A 21,942-nucleotide genomic window follows, 5' to 3' on the forward strand; every position below is an offset into this window, starting at 1 on the left:
ATTGCACGGGAAGATGCAAATCAACATAACATCCTCTCCTCTTTAATTTTTGCATCTCCAATGAGCTAGTTGCAGGTAGAAAATAAAGATAACATGTGATCAATATTATTGGATTTAATTCCAATGCCATGAGAGAGAAATAATTTTTGCCACTACTTTAAAGTGCATTGATAATATAAAAGTACATTTTTTTAGACAAAAGTTAAGGATAAACGTCTATATTTATTTGAGAAGGGAGGGAGCTCAAAGTGGAGTACCCTGTCCGATGCAGGTGTGGCGTAGGGATGCCGTCTGCCCTTCTTGTGATGTGTGAGCGAAACGACCGTCCGTACACGCACGGGGTGGCGTAACTGGTACTGCTGCTCCGTGTGCGCGAGTTTGGTGGTACAAGACGAGAGCGACGACGTGCACGGCAGATACCCACCGGGACCAGGCGCAGGCGGCCAGTCGTCGTTGTCCATCGAGTTGGCTCCAAGCCTCCAAACAACATATTCGAACGACGATCATTGTTAATCACGTCACCACCAGATGGATCTTGAGAGCGGGAGAAAGTCAGCTTAACCGACGATACTTACGCATTAATAATCACTCACTCACCATTTTGGTTCTCTGTACGGTAGACTCGCTTAATAAAAGCCCCGGGTCCCTGCGACTGAAACGCTCTTGCTCTTGCACTTGGACTTGGAGTTCTCCACATAAAGAAAAGAAAAGAGGAAGTCTCTCCGGAAACGCCCAAAACACCAACACGCGACGCGAGCCCAGCAGCTGCCTGCCTCCTCCTCCTCCTCCTCCTCCTGCAAACGCGCACTGACACACAGCTCATTGGCCCCTCCGCCCGCGACTCCGGCGCCGTCGGCACCGCCATCTGCTACAAGAAAGACCACCCGCCTCTTCCCATCTCCCGGAGCGGCCCGAGATAGTTAATGCGCCCGTGAGGCGGCGGCGGCGGACGGGCATCCCGGCCGGCGGTGGCGCAGTAAAGGAGGCCCCTGCCTGTCTGTTGCCTGCGGAGGCGAGCCGCGCGGCTGTGCTGGTCTCCCTCTTCAGGCCATGGGGGGCTCCAAAGGGGAGGACAAGCCCGCCGAATGCGACGAATGGAGCTACCAGTTTACAAACAAGGTGAGATTTCTTGAATCAGCCCCCGCGCGCGCGCATCCAGCCACCCCTCATACGGATTTTGGGTCAGCCTTGTTGGTTAATCTAGCTGTCAGTTTAGTTTTCTTTCGGTCAGTTTCGTCAGTTAGGACAGCTTCGACAGTAAGCACTGTCGCCTGTTCGTCAGCTAGGATTAGTTTGGTTTCAGCTATCTCTTAGGAACAGATAAGCTAGGAATTGGTCTTGTGCTTGACCAGATCTCCTCGTTGCCTGGACGTGGGATGGCACGTTCGAGTAGTGGGCATCAAGGAGGTTGTGCACTTCCCTTTGTTTTGCTAATAAAAAGGAGAAACCAGAAAAGCTGCAATCAGATTGCACGCAGCACAAACACCTCGCCTCTCTGTTCTTTGTTTCCCAGATTTTTGGATCGTGAGATTGAGAGAAGAGAGGCTACAAGTGGTATCAGAGCCTGCCGATCATGGTAGGTACGCCGCCACCGCCGGCGAAGCCAGCGGCGCAAGGAGGGAAGAAGAAGCCCACGGATGCGACCGTGTCAGGCTCCAAGTCTCCAGCGCGCTCGAAAGCTCGCTCGCCGTCTCGATCGCCAGCTCGCCGTGGTCGGAGCCAGCACCATGGGCGCGAGCTGGTGGTGAGGGAGAAGGTCGCGCGTGAGGTCACCGGCTCGCAGTGGCCAACCTTGACGCGGACCAACTACGCGGACTGGGCGGTACTCATGCGAGTGCAACTCCAGGTTCATGGCCTCTGGGACGCCGTGAACGAGGACGAGTGCGACGAGCACGAAGACCGTGCAGCTCTGTCGGCTCTCCTCCGCGCCGTGCCGCCGGAGCTCGTGCGCACCCTCGCCGCCAAGGACAACGCCAAGGCCGCGTGGGACATGCTCAGGACGCTGCGCGTCGGAGCAGAACGCGTCCGCGACGCCAGCAAAGCACGCGACGCCGCCGCGAGTACGATCGCCTCGCCTTCAAGGAAGGAGAAAGCGTCGAGGACTTCGCGCTGCGACTCTCCACTATCCTCGCCGACCTGGAGATCCTCGGCGACCCGGAGGACGAACACAAGGCTGTCAGAAAGTTCCTCCGCGTCTTGCCCCGTAAGTATCGCCACATGGCCTCCTCAATTGAGTCTCTGTTAGACATAAAGCAGATGTCCATTGAGGAGCTGTGCGGGAGGTTGCAAGTGGTGGAGGAGAACGACGCCCTCGACACTGAGGGCGGGTCGGGGCAGCTTCTCCTCACTGAGGAGGAGTGGCGCTCGCGACAGAAGCAGCGCGCCCCCAACGACGCGCGCGGCAGCGGCTCAGGCGGTGACAACCGTCAGCCAAGGAACCGCGGCAAGGGCCGCGATGACGGGCGCCCGGCTCGCAACGCCGGCGGCGCCAAGCGCGACGACGTCTGTCACTACTGTGGCAAGAAGGGCCACTGGGCCCGCGAGTGTCGCAAGAAGAAGCGCGAGGAGGAGGCTCACCTCGTCAAGGAGGACGACGACGCCGATCCTGCGATGCTGCTCGCGGAAATCGAGCTCGACGCGCATCCACCTGCGCCGGCTCCACCACCGCCAGCTGCGGCCACGTCGTCCGCGACAGCGATGGAACAGAGGGCGCCAGAGCGCGCGCTCGTGTTCCTCAATGAGGAGAAGGCAATGGTCGTCCCAGGGCGCGCCGACGAGCGGCTCGACACGACGTGGTACCTCGACACCGGCGCGTCGAACCATATGACTGGTGACCGCGCCGTCTTCGCCACGCTCGATGAGACCATCACCGGCAACGTTCGTTTCGGCGATGGCTCGGTGGTGCAGATCAGAGGGCGCGGCACCATCGCCTTCTGCATCGACGGCGGACCCCAGCGCGCTTTCTCGGATGTGTACTACATCCCGAGGCTGAAGAGCAGCGTTGTGAGCCTCGGTCAGCTCGACGAGCTGGCCTGCGACATTCGCATTCGCCGTGGCGTGCTGACGATCCTCGACCGCCGCGACAAGCTCCTGCTCAAGGTAAAGCGAGCTCCCAACCGTCTCTACAAGCTGACAATGCAGCCCGTACAGCCCGTGTGCCTCGCGATGAGGAAGGACACAGTCCCATGGCGTTGGCATGCACGTTTCGGCCACCTGCACCTCGAGGCGCTGCAGAGGATGGCGCGGAACGGCATGGTGCAAGGACTGCCTGCCATCGAGCCCACTGGAGAGCTGTGCGAGGCCTGCCTCGCAGGCAAGCAACGGCGAACGCCGTTCCCTCAACAGGCGAAGTTTCGAGCGGAGGAGCCGCTTGAGCTCGTCCATGCCGACCTATGCGGCGCGATCACGCCACCGACGCCAGCTGGACGGCGCTACTTCCTCCTCCTTGTCGATGACCACAGCCGCTTCATGTGGTTGGTGCTCCTCTCGACGAAGGATGAGGCTGCCGCGGCTCTCAAGCGCTTCCAGGCCGAGGCGCAGACGGAGGCACGCCGACAGCTGCGCACCTTGCGAACGGACCGTGGCGGGGAGTTCACGTCGTCCACGCTCGCCGCCCACTTCGCCGACACCGGTGTCAAGCGCCACCTGACGGCGCCCTACTCACCACAGCAGAATGGCGTGGTCGAGCGTCGCAACCAGACGGTGGTGGGCATGGCGAGAAGCATGATGAAGGCGAAGAACTTGCCCAGTTTCTTCTGGGGTGAGGCGGTGACGACGGCCGTGTACGTGCTCAACCGCTCCTTCACACGCAGTGTCGAGGGGAAGACACCGTACGAGGCGTGGTACGGGAAGAAGCCGTCGGTCGAGCACCTTCGTGTGTTCGGCTGCGTCGCCCATGTCAAGAGCGCGCGGCCACTCCTTCGCAAGCTTGATGACAGGAGTACGCCGATGATTTTCATCGGGTACGAGCCTGGCTCCAAGGCGTACAGGGTGTACAACCCAGTCACCCGCCGCGTGCACATCTCCCGCGACGTGGTCTTCGACGAGGGAGAAAGCTGGGACTGGAGCAAGGATGGCTCGGGAGCAGAGGACTTGGGTGAGGAATTCGTCGTGGAGTACACCTTTGCGCCCAATCCCACCTCAAGGCCGGAAGATCGGGAGGAAGGGAGCGAGCAGACACGCTCAGCCTCGCCCCCAGCCACTCCTGCAGCTCCATCGCCATCACAACAGGACGCCGCCGCTTCGCCGCCACCAGGGGTGGAGTTTGCAACTCCACCAGCTGTCCCTGATCCCTCCCTGGTGGATGGAGAGGACGATGGGGAAGAACACCGATACCGCCGCGTCTCGGATCTGCTCGGCGACGACCTCGCTCCACCAGGCCGTGCTGAACGTCTGCTGCTCACCACCGCCGACGAGCCAAGCAGTGTGGCTGAAGCTCTGCAGGACGCGAGCTGGAGCAAGGCCATGGAGGAGGAGATGGGCTGCATCGAGGAGAACAAGACCTGGACCCTCGCTGACCTGCCACCAGGCCACAAGCCCATTGGGCTGAAGTGGGTCTTCAAGGTCAAAAGGGACGAGAACGGCACCGTCGTGAAACACAAGGCCCGCCTCGTCGCCAAAGGGTTCGTGCAGCGGGAGGGAGTTGACTTCGAGGAAGTCTTCGCCCCCGTCGCACGGCTTGACTCCGTGCGGCTTCTCCTCGCCGTCGCCGCACAAGAGAGGTGGGAGGTGCACCACCTCGACGTCAAGAGCGCCTTCCTCAACGGGGAGCTCAAGGAGGAGGTCTACGTCGCGCAGCCGCCCGGATTCGCCAAATCTGGATCGGAGGGGAAGGTACTCCGGCTGCACAAGGCCCTGTACGGCCTCCGACAGGCACCGCGGGCATGGAACGCCAAGCTGGACACGAGCCTCGCGAGGCTTGGGTTCATCAAGTGCCCCTCCGACCATGCCGTGTACGCGCGCACGAAGAACGGCGGGAGGCTGCTCCTCGGCGTGTACGTCGACGATCTGATCATCACCGGAACCTCGACGGCCGCCATCGGTGAGTTCAAGCAAGAGATGACCTCCCTGTTCCGGATGAGCGATCTGGGCCTTCTGTCATACTACCTCGGCATCGAGGTGACACAAAGGCCTGGGTGCATCCGATTGGGGCAGGCAGCCTATGCAGAGAAGCTGCTCGACAGAATGGGCATGAGCGACTGCAACTCGACGGCGGCTCCGATGGAGCTGCGGCTGAAGCTGAGCAAGAACGGCACCGGCACGGCGGTGGACCCCTCACTCTACCGCAGCGTTGTGGGGGGGCTGCGCTACCTCGTCCATACCCGGCCAGATATCTGCTTCACAGTAGGTTTTCTGAGCAGGTTCATGGAGAAGCCGACGAGCGAGCACATGGCGGCGGTGAAGCATCTACTGCGCTACATCGCCGGCACGAAGACCCTCGGGTGTGAGTACACGCACCAGGAGGGCAAGGTCAGGCTGGTGGGCTACAGCGACGCCGACCACGGCGGCGACATTGATGATCGCAAGAGCACTAGTGGGGTGCTGCACTTCTACGGGCAGAGCCCCGTTTCCTGGCAGTCGTCGAAGCAGAAGATCGTGGCTCTCTCCTCGTGCGAGGCGGAGTACGTCGCTGCTACGAGCGGTGCGTGCCAGGGGATCTGGCTCAGGCGACTCCTGGGCGAGTTGCTTGGCCACGACGACGGCGCAACCGAACTCCGCGTCGACAACAAATCAGCGATCGCACTGACGAAGAACCCGGTCTTCCACGACCGAAGCAAGCACATCCAGATCAGGTTCCACTTCATCCGCCAATGCGTAGAGGATGGGGACATCGACGTCCAGTACGTACGCACGGCGGACCAGCTCTCCGACGCTCTGACGAAGTCTCTTGGCCGTGTCCAGCTCCAGGAACTGCGACGGCGAATTGGCATCGTTCAGGTGAAGGACATCTAGATTAGGGGGAGTTTGTTGGTTAATCTAGCTGTCAGTTTAGTTTTCTTTCGGTCAGTTTCGTCAGTTAGGACAGCTTCGACAGTAAGCACTGTCGCCTGTTCGTCAGCTAGGATTAGTTTGGTTTCAGCTATCTCTTAGGAACAGATAAGCTAGGAATTGGTCTTGTGCTTGACCAGATCTCCTCGTTGCCTGGACGTGGGATGGCACGTTCGAGTAGTGGGCATCAAGGAGGTTGTGCACTTCCCTTTGTTTTGCTAATAAAAAGGAGAAACCAGAAAAGCTGCAATCAGATTGCACGCAGCACAAACACCTCGCCTCTCTGTTCTTTGTTTCCCAGATTTTTGGATCGTGAGATTGAGAGAAGAGAGGCTACAAGCCTTTCCCTTTGAATCGTGCTTCTACCATTCGAGCTACGAAACTTCTTGGTTAGAGGGTGGGATTGGTTAGCTTGGGCGGCATTTCAGCTGCTGCTTCTTCTCCCTGGCGCAGGGCAGGAGAAAGTGCTTTTGTTATGCTATACTTAATTAGCGCCGTGCGTTGCGGATTACAGGGACGACTGATCCAAAATGTTAGGCACGCCGTTTTTAATCCTTTTCCAGTTTAGTGCTCCTTTTTTTTTTCTCTTACAAATTCTTTATTTCCGCTGTTCTGTACTCTACCTAGCTCATAGCAACAGGTTAGCTTTTACTTTCGGACATTCCGTTTCTTCTTTTGGATCCAAGTTTCCTACTACTAGATCCAGCTTTGTTCCGTACCACCCTAGTTATTAAGTGTACTTGATCCAAGCGTTTCTGTTGGTGCCACAAGTTAAGCAAGTCTCTTGTTTAATTTCCGTATTCATTGCTGCCTCCGTTGGCTAAAACTACTTTGGAGACAGCCGTTTATTTGGTCATCCTGTTCACAGTAGTTTCATACTCACCAGCTCCTACTTCGGGATCTGACTCCCCGCTTGCTTCTTTCGGGGAAACTGCGTCTTCTCGTCTTGTTTCTCCTTTTCAGCCGCTAAATCTGTACGACTAGCTCCTTGCATTTTCCACGCACTTCTCAAGAGTTGTACACTTTGTACTGCAGATCAGCAAGGCTCTTCGGTCCTTGTCTTATGTTGCATTATTATTGCTAACGGGGCGCCAACTTGAATACTACTAGTACACATCTCTACATGGGCCAATTAACCTCTTTTTTGGGGGAACCACAAGTGGGTTAAGGACCAGATAGCTTTTGGCATCTTGTTCCATTTTCTCTATCAAGCATGAATTGATGTTTCACATGTCATAATCTCTGTTTATTGTAAATATACACCTGATTCCTCTGAGTGATACAATTAATATACTTGAGAATAGAAAAAAATGTCAGATTTATAATTCTAGTGGCTTTCAGCAAGATAATACTTTGTTTAAAACTTGTGCTGATCGGGACTTGTTTGCAGGACACACTGATTTTGAAGGCGCCAAAGAAGTCACCCCTCGCGCTGAGAATGGTTGTTTTCTCCATGACAATGATCTGTGGGGTGTTTATTTGCTCAATGTGTATGCGGCAACTTGGAAGCGACAGCTGGTCAAGGATAGTGAAGATCCAAGTCGCGGAACAGCACTGCAATAAGTCCTCGGTGCCTCCTTCTGAGGTTCACTTTGTGCATTATCCACAGCCACTGAATTACAGCAGGTGATAATTTTTCTACAACTTGTTTACGCTGCTATCTACACTTCTCTTGCGTAATTGTCTGATTATAATTTTATTTTTCTAGGAAAGAGTGCATGTGTACTCCTGTACGGTACTTTGCAATTATCTCATCGCAGCGATCTGGAAGTGGCTGGTTTGAGACTCTTCTAAACAGTCACATCAATGTTAGCTCTAATGGAGAGATTTTCTCAAATAAAGAGAGGAGGAATAACATTTCGTCTATAACAAAGACAATGGATAAGGTTTATAATCTTGATTGGAATAGTAGCGCTTCCAAGGATGAGTGTACTGCTGCTGTTGGCTTCAAATGGATGCTTAATCAGGTGATGACTTGATCACTTTTATGCTTCATTTCTGTTTGTAGGCACGGTTGTCGATTTGCTATCAAAACCAATATCCACATGTTTGCTTGAGATGCTTGTGACTTTGATCTGTCTAGTGTATTTCATGCTTAGCAAATAACGAAGAAGGGTCTGCTTGCTAGTTCTGCATTCGTGCATTGCATTCTGTGAATGCACTGTTGTCTGCATTCATGCAACGTGATTCTTCTCAGGGGAATCTAGAATATCTTAACCCTGAACATCATCAGTGTAGGTCTCTCGGTCTAATTTTTCGTAGTGTTCTAACATTTTCTATTCAAAAGAAAGTTGATACTAAGTTTCTCTTTATTTATCTCAACCACTCCATAGTTAACTTGATCGCGGAAAATATCAAAATACAGTTACCTTACTGGAACATATCAACTAGACAGTCCATGATTTCTATGAATGCCCACATTTATATTCACGCTAACTAGAGCCTGACAATCTTATGATTACAGTGCCATGTGTAGTCCATTTCTTATATGGTTGTTTGATTCCATTGAAATGTTGGTTCTCTTGTGTGTGGAACGCTGCATGTGGTCACAAACGATTATAAAGTTTTTCTAAAGATATCAGGATTCTGGGAAATAATGTTGTCGAGATCCTCCAAGCTAAAACAAAGTACAATTGTTGTTATCTGAGATTATTAAGTAGAGTGCATATATGGATTCTTACGATCTCCATTGGCAGCATACCACTGCACACAGTATTTCTACTTTTCCTTCAAGACTTCAACACAATAGTCTAATTATTGTCTGTCGGTAGACATGTTAATTTATAAATCATGCACCCAACTTAATTCTTAAGCTGAATAAGGATTCTCCTGACAATATATCTCCTCAGGGTCTTATGGCAAATCACGCACAAATAGTTGATTACTTCAACCAAAGAGGAGTCTCTGCGATATTTCTGTTCAGAAGGAATCTCCTCCGTCAGATGGTATCACAACTAGCAAACAATCATGACAGATACCTTAAGCAGTTGAATGGGAAACATAAGGCCCATGTTCACACAAAAGATGAGGTAGTGCTTGATGGTAACATAAGTTTCCACTCCCATGTCTGATTTTTTTGCAGTCTCTGAATGAAAATGCACCTTCTATTTTGTAGGCGAATATACTTGCAAAATATAAGCCCAGGCTCAACACAACAACATTGATCGGGACACTGAAAAAGGCAAATGACTACACTCGTAATGCTCTTGAAAACCTAAAGAGCACCCGCCACATCACAGTGTACTACGAGGATCTTATCCAAAACAGAACAGTGAGTTGCTCTTGATTAATCTGTTGCAGGTTGGTGCATTATCTGTGTTGCTTTGTCTCAGCTTGCTTATGTGTATTACGTAACTTGTACTTGCAGAAGCTTGTTGATGTCCTGGATTTCCTTAAAGTACCGACGAGGAAACTAGTCAGCAGGCACGTGAAGATACACACGAAACCACTTTCTGATCAAATTGAAAACTGGGATGAAGTCTATAATGCTCTGAATGGTACCCAATTTGAGAGTTTCTTGGATGCTGACTACAGAATATGACATTGTTCTGTCTGCACATTTCTGGTGTAGATATTGTCTTTTGCGTGTTACTTTTCCTTTCTTTCTTAAATAGCTAGCTTTGACATGCCTGGCAAAAGTTTTGACATGAGGAATGGCGGGGTTTCCACGGTGGCTCACTAGTTCTTTGATAGGTAGCACTAATTCCGTTAAATTTTTTTTCCATCTTTTCTGTGTAACTGACTCTGAAGCTTCAGTTTCTTGCATCATAGCCTTGCATAAGAGATCTTTACGATTTCCACTTGCACAGATGTATGTCTACAGCAGGCAGGTACTGAGAACCGGTGATAAGTATCAGGGAGGTTTCAGACGGGGTAACGTCTCTTTCAGATTCATGCATTTCGTTGGGTTCCCTTTTAATTAAGGATGACTCGTCAAAATAGCTACGTCTGCATACTGGTTAAAATAACTGGTCAAACATTGATGTTGCCGGTCGACATAGACGGAGATAAGGGAGAAAACAAAAATGCATGATATATTGCTATTGGTAGGTCACTTGTACTGGTACATCGGTTGAGTCGGTCTTTGTTGAATTGTTGCCGCCTGCTAGAGTTGTTGTGGAACTATATCGGCCGTACATAATCTGAAGCAGGCAACCTGAAAATTTTCTGCACAAATCTTGAACCAGGCATTATTTTGCAATATACCCTGAATTTTTTTGCAAAAATCTTGAACCAGGCATCATTTTGCTATATACCTTGCGTGTTGTATATTTGAAGCGGCATACAACACGTCTCCTTGTATGACTTTCTGAATTATCTAGCCTTGCTAGAACTTTGAAACACAATTTTAATTCCACAACACTCGTGGGTTGCAACTCTTTTTTTTGAGATCAAAAGGCTGCATATCATTAATCACCAGCATCACTGTCTAGCATGGTTACAAGAAAACCTGGGGGAACAACATTCCAGGCAGAGTTTACATTATTCAGGCAGCCTAATTTAGCTAATTTATGCGCGACCATATTGCCAGTACGTCGCACGTGATTGACCGAAGCTTCTTCAAACTCTTCCAGAAGCTTCTTGATATCCTCCACCAGTGGTCCATGAACCGAGCGATCCATCTCAGTACTTCTCAACTTCGAAACAGCACCTTGACAATCCGTTTCCAACTGAATTTTTTGAACACCCTTTTCCCGCGCCAATTGCACCGCTCGGTGGCAAGCCAACAGCTCTGCTCTTTCGGGATCAGACACAAGAGGGAAAAAAAGACTCTCCTCCGCAAGGAAAGCGCCTTGGTGATCACGAATAACCACACCCCCACCTCCATGACCATCCCCCTGAGAAAAAGCTCCATCCGCATTGCACTTGTACCATCCAGCCGCCGGCGGAAGCCAGTGCTCCACAGTCTGCTGCTTAGATACCGAAGATGTAGCCTGAACCGCTTGCCACTCCTCGACCAGCCGAACAGTACGTTTGGCCACCTCCTCCGGATCCTCGATCATTGGTACCTCACGAGCCTCGTTCCGAGCTAGCCATAATTGGTACATCGCCATCATCCCAACAGCCAACTCCTTATCATCCACCCCACCCAGCCAGTCCAGGAACCAAGTCTGAAACTCGGATTGTGAGCGGAGCACCCGCGGCGGGGATAGAAAAGGAAGCAAAGTTCTTGACCTTAGGCACTCCCGGAACTGAATAGAGTGAGGGCATTCCCAGAAACGATGCAGAATAGTTTCGTCTCTGTTGCAAGCCACACACCGTACCCCTTGCTTAATATGCCTTCTCCTCAGCTCGTCTCCCACGGCTAGGCCGTTCTTAGCTAGACGCCAGCAATGGACATGGACTTTGCCTGGTACATTTGCCGCCCACAGAGCCAGCCAGCCGCGATGCGCATCACAAGAGAGTGACGTGCCTGTTCCCCCCCTCGCCAGCTGGTTCAGACGCTGCTTGAGATGATACGCCGATTTGACTGTAAAAACCCCGTTTTTGGTGTAGTTCCATGCTAAATAATCCTCAGTTCCAGCACGACCTACGGGTATCTTTAAAATGTCCTCAACATCTCCCTCAAAGAACGTCTCTCTCAGCCGGTTTACATCCCAACTCCCTCCACCTGGCACCAGCAAATCACTGACCTTTGACACCTCCACGCCTGGTCTATGCCCAAACGGACGTTGCAGAGATGAGCGTGGGATCCAATTCTGCTCCCAGATATTCACCTTAACTCCATTGCCTATCCGCCAAATCAAACCCTCCTTCAACAGAGCTCGGCCATGCATGATGCTGCGCTAGGTAAAGGAAGCCCGCTTGGGACAGAGGGCTGACATAAAATCATGGTCCTTGAAGTATCTAGCTTGCAACACCCGAGCACACAGTGAAGTCGGCCGGGTAATCAACCGCCACGCCTGCTTCGCCAACAGCGCTTGGTTAAAATCCGTATAGTCTCTAAACCCCATACCTCCACCACGCTTCGCTTTGCACATACGCTCCCAGGCAATCCAATGCACCTTCCGCTGTCCATCGGCCGCACCCCACCAGAACCTAGATGCTATTGATGTTAATTGTCCACACTGGCCCTTAGTTAACTGGAAGCAACCCATGGGATATGTTGGGACAGATTGCAGAACCGATTTGACTAAGATTTCCTTGCCTTTCTTTGATAAGCCTTGCCCCTTCCACCCTTTTACTTTCCCTCTTGAGCTCTCCGTTAAATACTTGAAAGCACCATTTCGATCTCGACCTACCACTGTTGGCAGCCCTAGATACCTCTCAGACAAAGCCTCACAATCTATGTTGATCACCTGCTTCAAGGATGCACGAGCTGTCTCATTGCAACCCTTTCCAAAATAGATCGCAGATTTTTGTAAGTTCACCTTCTGGCCAGAACACTCCTCGTATCTGCGCAGGACATTTTTAAGGGCCTCCAAGTTCCCGTTACTAGCCTCTAGAAACACAATACTGTCATCTGCGAAGAGGAGATGAGTAACAATAGGGCCTCCAGCTCCAAACTTCACCCCCGCGAGCTCCCTATCAGATTGAGCTTGTTTAAGCAGAGCAGAAAAGCCCTCCACACAAAACAAAAAGAGATAGGGGGAAAGTGGATCCCCCTGCCTTAGACCCCTTGATGGACAAAAACAGTCAGATATGCCTCCATTGAGTTTAACCGCAAACCTGACACTCTTCACACACCTCATGACCATATCCACCCATAATCTCGAAAACCCCATCTTGATCATCATCCTCTCCAAAAAAATCCATTCCACCCTATCATAAGCTTTCATCATGTCCAATTTCACCGCACAAAGTGGCTGTTTCCTCTTCCTCGATCTAATGGCATGGACACACTCATACGCCACATAGGCATTGTCAGTAATGAGCCTCCCTGGGACAAAAGCGCTTTGTTCTTCCGAGATAAGGATTGGGAGGATTTTCTTCAGCCGATTTGCCACTGCCTTGGACGCGATCTTGTACAGCACGTTACACAAACTAATCGGTCGAAACTGACTTAACAGCTCAGGGGAATTGACCTTGGGAATAAGCACAATAATTGTGTCATTGAAGTCAGCCGGACACTCCCCTCCTGCCAAGAAATCTCTCACCGCCTTGCACACATGATCCTTAAGAAACGCCCAGTGGCGTTGATAAAATAAGGCCGGCAGCCCATCAGGGCCCGGGGCCTTGGTCGGCCCCATCTGAAATAAGGCCTCCTCTATTTCCTTATCACACGCTAAGTTCATCTCTTCAGTGACCATCTCCTGTATCAAGTCAAGCACCTCCTGGCCTCCTGAAGACCCCTCTGATGTGTACAGTTTTCGGTAAAACTCATGAGCCAGGCTGCTCATACCATCATTCGTATTGCACCACGAACCATCCGGGTACCGCAGCCCCCTTATCGTGTTTTTGCGTCTCCGGTGAGACGCCCTGTTCTGGAAAAATTTCGTATTCTTATCTCCAGCCCGTAGCCATTCTTGTCTTGACCGCTGTCGGTACATGACCTCCTCTTTCTCATATATCGCATGTAACTGCTGCTCAATGTCCTTCACCTCCTGAGAAATCCCGTCAAACCTAGCAGCTGTCCTAGCATCTTCCAACTTGGAGCGTAGTCTCTTAATTTCAGCTCGGACAGACCCAAAGGTCTCAAAACCCCAGCGTTTGATGTCAGAAGACACATCTCGGAGCTGTGCCCACAGGTTAGCAAGGCTCCGGGCCCCTGTATTTCTGTGTTGCCAAGCTTTCGCCACCATGTCATCATATCCCTCATGCTTAAGCCACATCTCCTCAAACTGGAAGCCCCTTGGAGCGTAGTTGCCCCGAACTGGAGGTTCATCTCGGATCCTGATCAAAAGAGCCATATGATCTGACTCCTCCGTCGCAATGTGTTCAACAACCGTCAATGGAAACAAACCGAGGAAGGACGCAGTCGCCGTTCCTCTATCCAAACACACCTGGACATTATCCACTCCTTCCCTCCTATTATTCCATGTGTAGTCATAGCCTGTGTACCCCAGGTCATTGAGATTGCAATCATTCAGACAGTCGCCAAACGGCACCATGTTAGCAACACCCCTTGGGTTCCCACCCTGCTGCTCGTGTTGAGACAAGATCTCGTTGAAATCGCCAGCACATAGCCACGGTATATCGTCTTGTGATCGAAGATACCGTAGTGCCTCCCAGGTCTTGCTCCTCAGTTCTGTCCGGGGCTCGCCATATATTCCGCTAAACCTCCATTGCTTGCCGTTGGTCTGAATCACCGCATCAATGTAATATTGGCACCATGGTCTCACCGACACCTCAACCCCGTGTTTCCACCACAAAACCATTCCTCCACTTCTGCCCTGACAGTCCACCGTAACACCATTCGCAAAGCCCAAGCTCCATTTGATCTTATTCATATAGCCCGCTTTCTGCTTCGTTTCACATAAAAACACTACCTCCGGGTTGTAGGATCTACAAAGATCCCTTAGCTCCCCTACTGTCGCAGCCAACCCTGCACCACGACAGTTTAGGGCAAGGAGATTCATTGTTCTCGGCGGCCCTGCCGAGCAGGGTCCGCCGTTTGCTCATCAATTCTGTCAAAAACCGAATTCGACCTCTTGCCAAGATCAGCAGACGGCTGCTCCTCAAGACGATCAAAAACAGAAGCAGTACGCAGCCTCTTCCCCGCCGACTCGGAACAGCCTTCACCGATAACCTGAACCGGCACCGGTACCCAAACTAGTTTTGGGCCACGCTTCCTCGTACCCAGCTGCTCAAGGTTTGCAGGAATTGTACCATCCTGCTGCTTCCTCGGCCTCCTCACAAAGGTGCCCTTTTGGTTCTTCTTTGGTTCATACACCATCTTGGCCCCGCCATCTTGCTGACTTCCCGCCCTCGCCCCGTGGCTCAACTCCGGGCTAGTACCTTCTCGCTCCACCGGCATACCCCTACCTCTCGGCTCATGAGCGCCAGTGCGCGATGAACTCGAGGCCGAAAACTCAGACACCAGACTACGCCGTGGTGGTATGTCTCGAACCGTGGCCACTCCACGCTCCCGCACCTCTGAGTCATATGATCGACTGCCATAGCTGCTGGATGACACCGCCGGCCTAGGAGGAATCGCCGGTCTCTGGTTTCTCCTTGGAGAGGCCCGTAGCCATTCTCCCCACTGTTGTTTGAGCTCCTCCTTCTCAGCTTGGCATACCTCATCTGGATGCACCAGACACCCGCAATCGAAGCAAAAATGCGGGATTCTTTCATACTTGATATCAAACCAAGTCCCTTCCACTGCGTCTTCCGATTCCTTAATACTAACTCCACGAAGCAGAGGCTGATCCACACGAACTGCAACACGGATCCTTAACTCCTTGCCCCACGCTAACCCTTCTTCATCAACCTCCACCGAGATAAACTTTCCAACCCAATTCCCAATCAACTCCCCAAAGAATCGATTCATCATATCCATGGGTAAATTCAGCACCCTGACCCAGACTTCCATCTGATCAAACACCATGTCCGATGGCCTCTCCGAACCAGCATAATCTCTCAGAAGAACCGCATTGAAATCGAATTGCCAAGGACCGTTCTTCATCACATGTCGCCAGTCTCCTTCTGATGAAAACCTTACCACAAATCTATTATCCCCAATGTCCCGAAACTGCGCTGAACGATGTAGACCCCACGCCCTCTGCATGGCCTTCTCCAGAGCTCCAATCACCAATCGACGAGGAGAGCAAACCTTCCCCACAACCACCCAGCGGGGTCGTGGGATCTGGGCCGCATCCGTACGCTTGATAACCAATCCCGTCGCCTCCTTGTCCGTCAGGAGGAGGTCGCCGAGTTTCGCCGAAAGACCAGCAGCTAGATCATCACCTCCCCTCTTGGCTGGTGATCGCGACGGAGTTCTGGAAGAACCGCCACCACCCGCCGAAGTCTGAGGGCGAGAAGCCATGCGATCCTCAAAACCCTAGAACCCTCCGTGCCTGCGCACTCGGGAGAACACACACCACCGCGCGAGAAGGATCTTGCCGTCAAGATCGAGCCCGCCGCCGGAAACCACCACCCGCAAGGAGGAAAACCTAGCCCTAAACACGATCGCCTCCGAGATCGCCACTAGAGAAACTTCCGCCTATTGGTGGACCCACAAAATGCACCGTGGGTTGCAACTCAGTCTTCATGTCAGTCCCCTTCCCCTATATGTTTCTTGGGCCGCAACCAGCTTTCCAGGCCGGAGCCCGCACCCGCTCCGTATGATTGAGGTTGATAATTCACACAAACAGGCCGGCTGGCCGGAGCCGTCCACCAAAACAGGCCGATGAGCCGAACCAAAAGTGGTTTGCCTTGTGGTTGTCTGTGAAGTGTGAAGAAGGGGGCGCTAGTCTCCGTCGCCCGATTTTAGGGGCAAAATCTGTCGTTCTTTGTGCAATTCCATCCGTATCTTTTTTTTTACGAAAATTCCATCCGCATCCTACGTCCAGAACAAGCTCAAACGTACCCCCTTAGTTTTTGCGAAATTAAAGAAAATGTATATTGATCTTCACAATACAAATATGCCACCGTGGTGATTTACCACTAAGGAAAAAAAGTATCGTATCAAAAATTCTCACCACGCGTACACAAAATATACTATTACTAAAAGAGGCCCAGCATTTTTTTAAAGTACTGAATGCAGTTAACAATTTTTTGCCGCAGATTTATTTGCAATGAGAATCGCCAACAATTTTAACAAAAAAGGAAAAAGTGTTTACAACAATGAAAAAGTGGTTGATCAACATTTTAGAACCAGCAACATAGAATAAATCGAGGAGAATATAACTTGTAGAGCTCAACACCGAGGTCAACCTCGATTTTTTTGGTCATCCACCTTTGTGTAAGAGGAGGACCAGCATCAAAGGAGGACCAACGGCAAGGGATGAGCATAGAGTGTATGGTGGAGGAGGCGGAAGGGTGTGCTAGAGGGGTCAGTAAGGAGCACGAAGAAGGGGAGCGACCAAGGGAGACTGATGGTGAGCGATCTGTCGCTCGATGTGAAGAGTTTTATTTTCTGAAGCCAAAACATCAAATACACATGGCTAGAGGAGCACCTAGGGATGTGCTCCAGTTTCTCTTAAAATTTAAGGGTATATTGATTTTCCTAATATTTTAACTTATTTTCAGACAAATTTCATTCATTGCCTCACACTAGAGCCCTACCTTTCCTCCCACCCTAGCGGTACAATCGATACCTTCGGTCCGGATTATAAGATCATAGTATTATTGTTTTTTTCACTAGAGACCAAGGATTATCGGATTGAAGTTTCAGAAGTTCTGAATTCCCTCGAAGCTTAATTAATATTTGTAAGGGTCCTTTTGCCAAACTTGAAGTTGATATGCGGCCATCATGCATACCATTCATAAAATAAACACCTAGATATTCTCTGAATATACACCTTAGCCATGGATTAGTTGTTAGACATAATGGTTAATGATGAGCTAACTGCATTTAACTGATGATATAATAGTTAGTTGCCCCCTTTTCTTCTACCGACACAATCCCCTCTAGGCACCAAACGGAACAACCAATAAATAGTAACCCATTTAATCATGTATTTGATTTGGTCAGTGCGAGGCGCTTCCAAGCGCACGATTAAAGCACGCATAAGCGTTGAGCATAGGCAAAACGCCTAGGTGAGGGTTTACTTGCGCTTAGTGCTTTAATCTTTGAGAAAAGGAAAGAAGCAGAGGCAAAACACACGCTCAGCTCAATAGAACCTTGGATTTGGTAAACAAAAAGAGTATGAATTAATCTTCATTGTTGCCATTCCTTGTTATAATTTTAGAGGACGAGGCTTGTGCAAGGCTTGTTCATTATAGAGGACGAGAGGGAAATTATAGAGGCGATAGATGGAGTGAACAGATTAGAGTTTGAGGCGGTACTAAATGGAGAGAGTATATGGACATTGGAAGCAACACATTGTGAAAACAATGGAACGAGCACATTGGAGGTTCTTTTCTTTTCCTCTTGCAAGGTAACATACTGGGAATTGAATTAAACCAATAGATCGAACTAGCTTAAGTTAGTATTACGTAACTACAGACCAAGCAGCTTCCTCCCAACTCCACCATTGTTGGTGACGGCGTGGCCGGCGCCCGGGCTGTGCCCCGGCCCGGTGGGGCGGGCGTCCTCAAGGTTCCCAAGGGCGCCACCACCTTTTTCTTGGTCGCCGTCAGCCATGAGCGTGCTTCCAGTCATCATCTCTCCCTTTGCGGCTTCTTGTGAAGAATGCAGCAGCAAGTGCCTCCTATGGATCGCCACAAGAGGTCTGCCTTGAAAACACATAACTTGGCTATAGGAAAGGGTCAAGAGAGCAAGCAGGAGGGCTACTTTGCTCATCTTAGTGAAGAGCATGTTGTGTAAGTTGCTAGCTCTGAGATGTAACAAGCTATACTCGGATACTGGGCTGTTCTCTGAAAGAAGATCAGAGCACTGACTAAGATAAGGGGCTACCTAGCTTGCTGTTGGTTTGAGCTCATCAACTACTCTCACATCCTTTGCTATTTATAGCATTGTAGTACGGAGGTGGCGTTTTTGGCTCATAGGAGCAAATGCTTCCATTATAGAAAATAATTAAAAAACAATTTTAAAAAAGTCAAAAAATTCTGATCGACATAATTTTTTTGGTGTACATCGTGACATTCTTTGTTAGTGCACAAGTTTTCATGGAGAAACAATATTTTATGTGGCGTGTACAAAAAAGACAAAAAAATGTCCTGTACGTAGTCGTGTTATAGCATCAAAATTTGTCTTTTTTACAGGAGCCACACATTTTTTTAGTTTCTTTTGAAAACTTGTGCACGAACATAAAATGTGTAGATGTACATGAAATTTTTTACTTTATAATTTTTTGACACTTCAAAATGTGGATTCACATAGTGGGAGCAAATGCCTCCTATGAGCCAAAGTGAATATCCCATTGTAGTACAATATAACAAACTTCAAGATATGTATTTCTTCTGTTCACTGATGTAATACCCTTTGGATATTTTAAAGTAAATTAGATATGGACTAAAATGAGCGAACCTACACACTAGAACACGTCTATACACATGCATTTACGAAAAAACTAAAATATCTTACATTAGTGAACGGAGAAAGTATATTTATAGAAGCTGCAGTACGGTATATAAATAAGAATATTTTGAAGATGTGCATATAAGAGCATCTCCACCAGCGCCCTCGATAGCGTTTTGGGCGCCGGGAGCGAAAATGGGCTCACACCGGCGCCCCTAAACGCCGCCGGCGATTTTTGGAGCCCAATAGAAGCGCTGGCAACCACGTGCCGGCCCCTGACCAAGGGCGCGAATCAAGCGCGCCGGCGCCTCGCGAGGCTGGAAATTTTAGGCGTGGGAACCGCCTGTCAGCCACACATCCCAAAAGTCGATGCCAACGGGGAGTGGCGGGGCCGACGCGTCAGCGACACATTCAATTTTAACCTAACCGTCGCCTACCTCGCGATGGGAGTTATTGGGGTGCAACGGCGGTGCAGTTTCCGCAGACGCGCAGGGAACCGTCGCGTTTAGCTCTCCATGCCGGCGTTAATGAGCGCCACCGCCCCCTCCCCCCCCGCCTCCCTCCGGCCTATAAAGAGGGCGCTCTCGGATCGTCCCTCCCACACAAACCCTAGCGCCTCTCTCCCCAATCCTAGCCGCCACCATCCGAAGAGACGACGCCATGTCTGGTCGTGGCCGAGGTCGCGGCCGTGGTCGTGGTCGTAGTCGTGGCCACGGCAGAGCTGCACGCTCGCCGTCGCTTGGGACGCCTTCATCTTCATCGTCGGATCTGCAGGAGGAGGAGCGGCGAGTGGTGTTCGAGTTCACGATCTTCCTCAAGGGCGACCCACACGGCATCCAGAGGCCGCCAGACACATTCGCCGACTTCGTCGCCGGCGACCAGTCGGGCTCGCTTCATCTGCGAGAGGCTGCCTGCGGCTGCTACCGGTGGATTGTGGACGTGATCTACGACGCGCGCGGCAAGATGTACCTCCACATCGGATGGGAGAAGTTCGCGGGCTACCACCACCTCGGAGTCGGCTTCGTGCTCATGTTCTCCTAGTTTTGCGAGGGGGACATGAGCGTCAAGGTATTCGACGAGACGCGCTGCCGCCGCCACTACCACAGCGACAGCGCCGATGAGGACGCCGACAGAGTGTTGTTTCTTCGCAGCGAAAATCGGCACGCATGTTTTTGGATGTTCTTCTCCTCGAAAGAACCAACAGGAACACCGGCATCAGCTGGATTTTCTAGTTTGGGTGACTGGATGTGCCCCAGAGTGTTTTTTCTTGGTAGCGAACAAACGAAACCTGAGATGATCGGTCTAGTTAGGTTTATTTATTTTTTAATATTTTATATTTGTGTCAACCATGGTTCAAACTATGTATTAGTTCGTGGAAAATCATGTTCCCAATTATGTATTAGTTTGTGGAATGGAATGTTTCTCCTTTTTATTCAATTTTATATGCTTTTATTTGTGATTTTAATTCAAAACATCTATCGGAACCGCCGGTTTGGGGCGCCGGTGTGAAAACAGCTCCCCAAATAGAGGATGCAGTGTCGATGTCCCCATACAAAGGTGCCAACGCTCGTGCCAGCGACTATTTAAGGCTGCCGATGAAGATGCTCTAAGGGCCACTTCTTTTGGGCTTCTAGACCTGCTTCTAGGTGCCAAACCGGACAAGCCTAAAAAAACTCTCTAGCTTATGCCGGGCTTATTTTGACCAAGAAGCGAACAGGCAGTGCAAATCGAGAAACTGGCCGAGACCAGTTTCCCGAGCTTCTCCGTGAGGAAGCCGAACCGGTATATCAACCTGACCCTCAGTTTCAGAGCATTTTATAGCAAATGCCACTCCGAATTGGCATATCGGTCAGCAAAAATCCAAAAGAAAAAACGAAAAGGGAAACACACCTTATCTCTCCTAGTCGGTCACCTCTCCCGAACGCGACCTGCAAAGTCGCCGCACCAAATCCGACGCCGTTCCACCACCGCCGATGCCGCCCCCGCCGCTCGAAGCTGGCCCTTCCCATCGCCGCTACCGGATGCGCCCCAGAGCTATTCGCGGTCGGTTATCCTCCCGCGGCACAGACGGGCGCCGCCGAGAAAGTTCGTCGATCCGCCGCCGCCAATGAAGTTCCTCGACCCGGCCGCCGCCGAGGAAGTTCCTCGATCCGCCGCCGCCGGTTAACATCTCGGCCACTCGATGACGACCCATGTGTCTCATGTCAGTTTGTTCCTGCTATTGTGTAGATGGTCATGGCTGTGATAGTTCAATTTTCTGTCCAGAATTTCGTGATATATGTTATTGCTGCTAATTTAATTTCTGTCCAGAATGACACTATGATTTATATGTACATGAACACTATGTTTTACTTTCAGTCCATGCACACTATGATTCTGGGCACTTTCGATATCAAATCTGTACATGTACATTGGTCGTTTTGTATAACATTTGGTTGATTATAAAGGTCTATTTGCCATGAACTTGTATCTCCCAGAAACCTGTATTTGTTTATTTGATTTGGACTGCATTTGTCATGATCATTTGCTCATGTTTTATCATATTTTATACTATAACACCATATTTTTGGAATGTACTTAATTATACTATAACACCATATTTTAATTATTATTAGACTTTCCAAATTATTTTTGATTCACTTATAGCTTCTTTTTCACTAAAAACTACCATATGTATAGTATTGTAACTTATTTAGGAAACAATCAAATTTTAGGGACATTATAGACATTTCATAACTCAACACATCAAATAAGCCAAATTTCTAGAAGCTCAAAAGAATAGGAGGAGCTAGCTTATACGAGCTTCTTCCCACCACAGTTTCTCCCACCATTTCCTATAAGCTGGCTTATGCATAAGCAGGAGTCCAAAAGAAATCGCCCTAAGTACGGTTGTAGGACGAAAGGAGCTGGTCACAGCATGCCAATGTGCT

At 50.4% G+C, this 21,942-nt stretch overlaps 1 protein-coding gene across 3 annotated transcripts; it reads left to right on the forward strand.

The window, feature by feature from the left end:
• Positions 1 to 666: 666 nt before the first annotated feature.
• On the forward strand, positions 667 to 9,788 carry LOC127332376 (retrovirus-related Pol polyprotein from transposon TNT 1-94). Of its 3 annotated transcripts, none has more exons than XM_051358665.2 (6): positions 667 to 1,119; positions 7,379 to 7,614; positions 7,697 to 7,955; positions 8,838 to 9,017; positions 9,104 to 9,259; positions 9,356 to 9,788. In XM_051358665.2, exons 1-6 carry the CDS (start codon positions 1,051 to 1,053, stop codon positions 9,527 to 9,529), a joined length of 1,074 nt encoding a protein of 357 aa, XP_051214625.1. In that variant the 5' UTR covers positions 667 to 1,050; the 3' UTR covers positions 9,530 to 9,788. The 3 variants fall into 3 exon arrangements, with proteins under 3 accessions (XP_051214625.1, XP_051214624.2, XP_071675218.1); XM_051358664.2 differs by lacking the exon at positions 667 to 1,119 and adding an exon at positions 2,216 to 3,099; XM_071819117.1 differs by lacking the exon at positions 667 to 1,119 and adding an exon at positions 3,107 to 5,937.
• The last annotated feature ends 12,154 nt before the right edge of the window (positions 9,789 to 21,942 follow it).

This window comes from Lolium perenne, chromosome 4 (assembly GCF_019359855.2).
Source record: "Lolium perenne isolate Kyuss_39 chromosome 4, Kyuss_2.0, whole genome shotgun sequence".
Lineage (NCBI taxonomy): Eukaryota > Viridiplantae > Streptophyta > Magnoliopsida > Poales > Poaceae > Lolium > Lolium perenne.

Coding starts and splice junctions, on each gene's coding strand:
- LOC127332376 (XM_071819117.1), top strand. CDS start 3,136: ATGCAGCCCGTACAGCCCGTGTGCCTCGCGATGAGGAAGGACACAGTC. Junction 5,938..7,378: donor GGCGAATTGGCATCGTTCAG/GTGAAGGACATC, acceptor ACTTGTTTGCAG/GACACACTGATTTTGAAGGC. Junction 9,260..9,355: donor ATCTTATCCAAAACAGAACA/GTGAGTTGCTCT, acceptor TTGTACTTGCAG/AAGCTTGTTGATGTCCTGGA.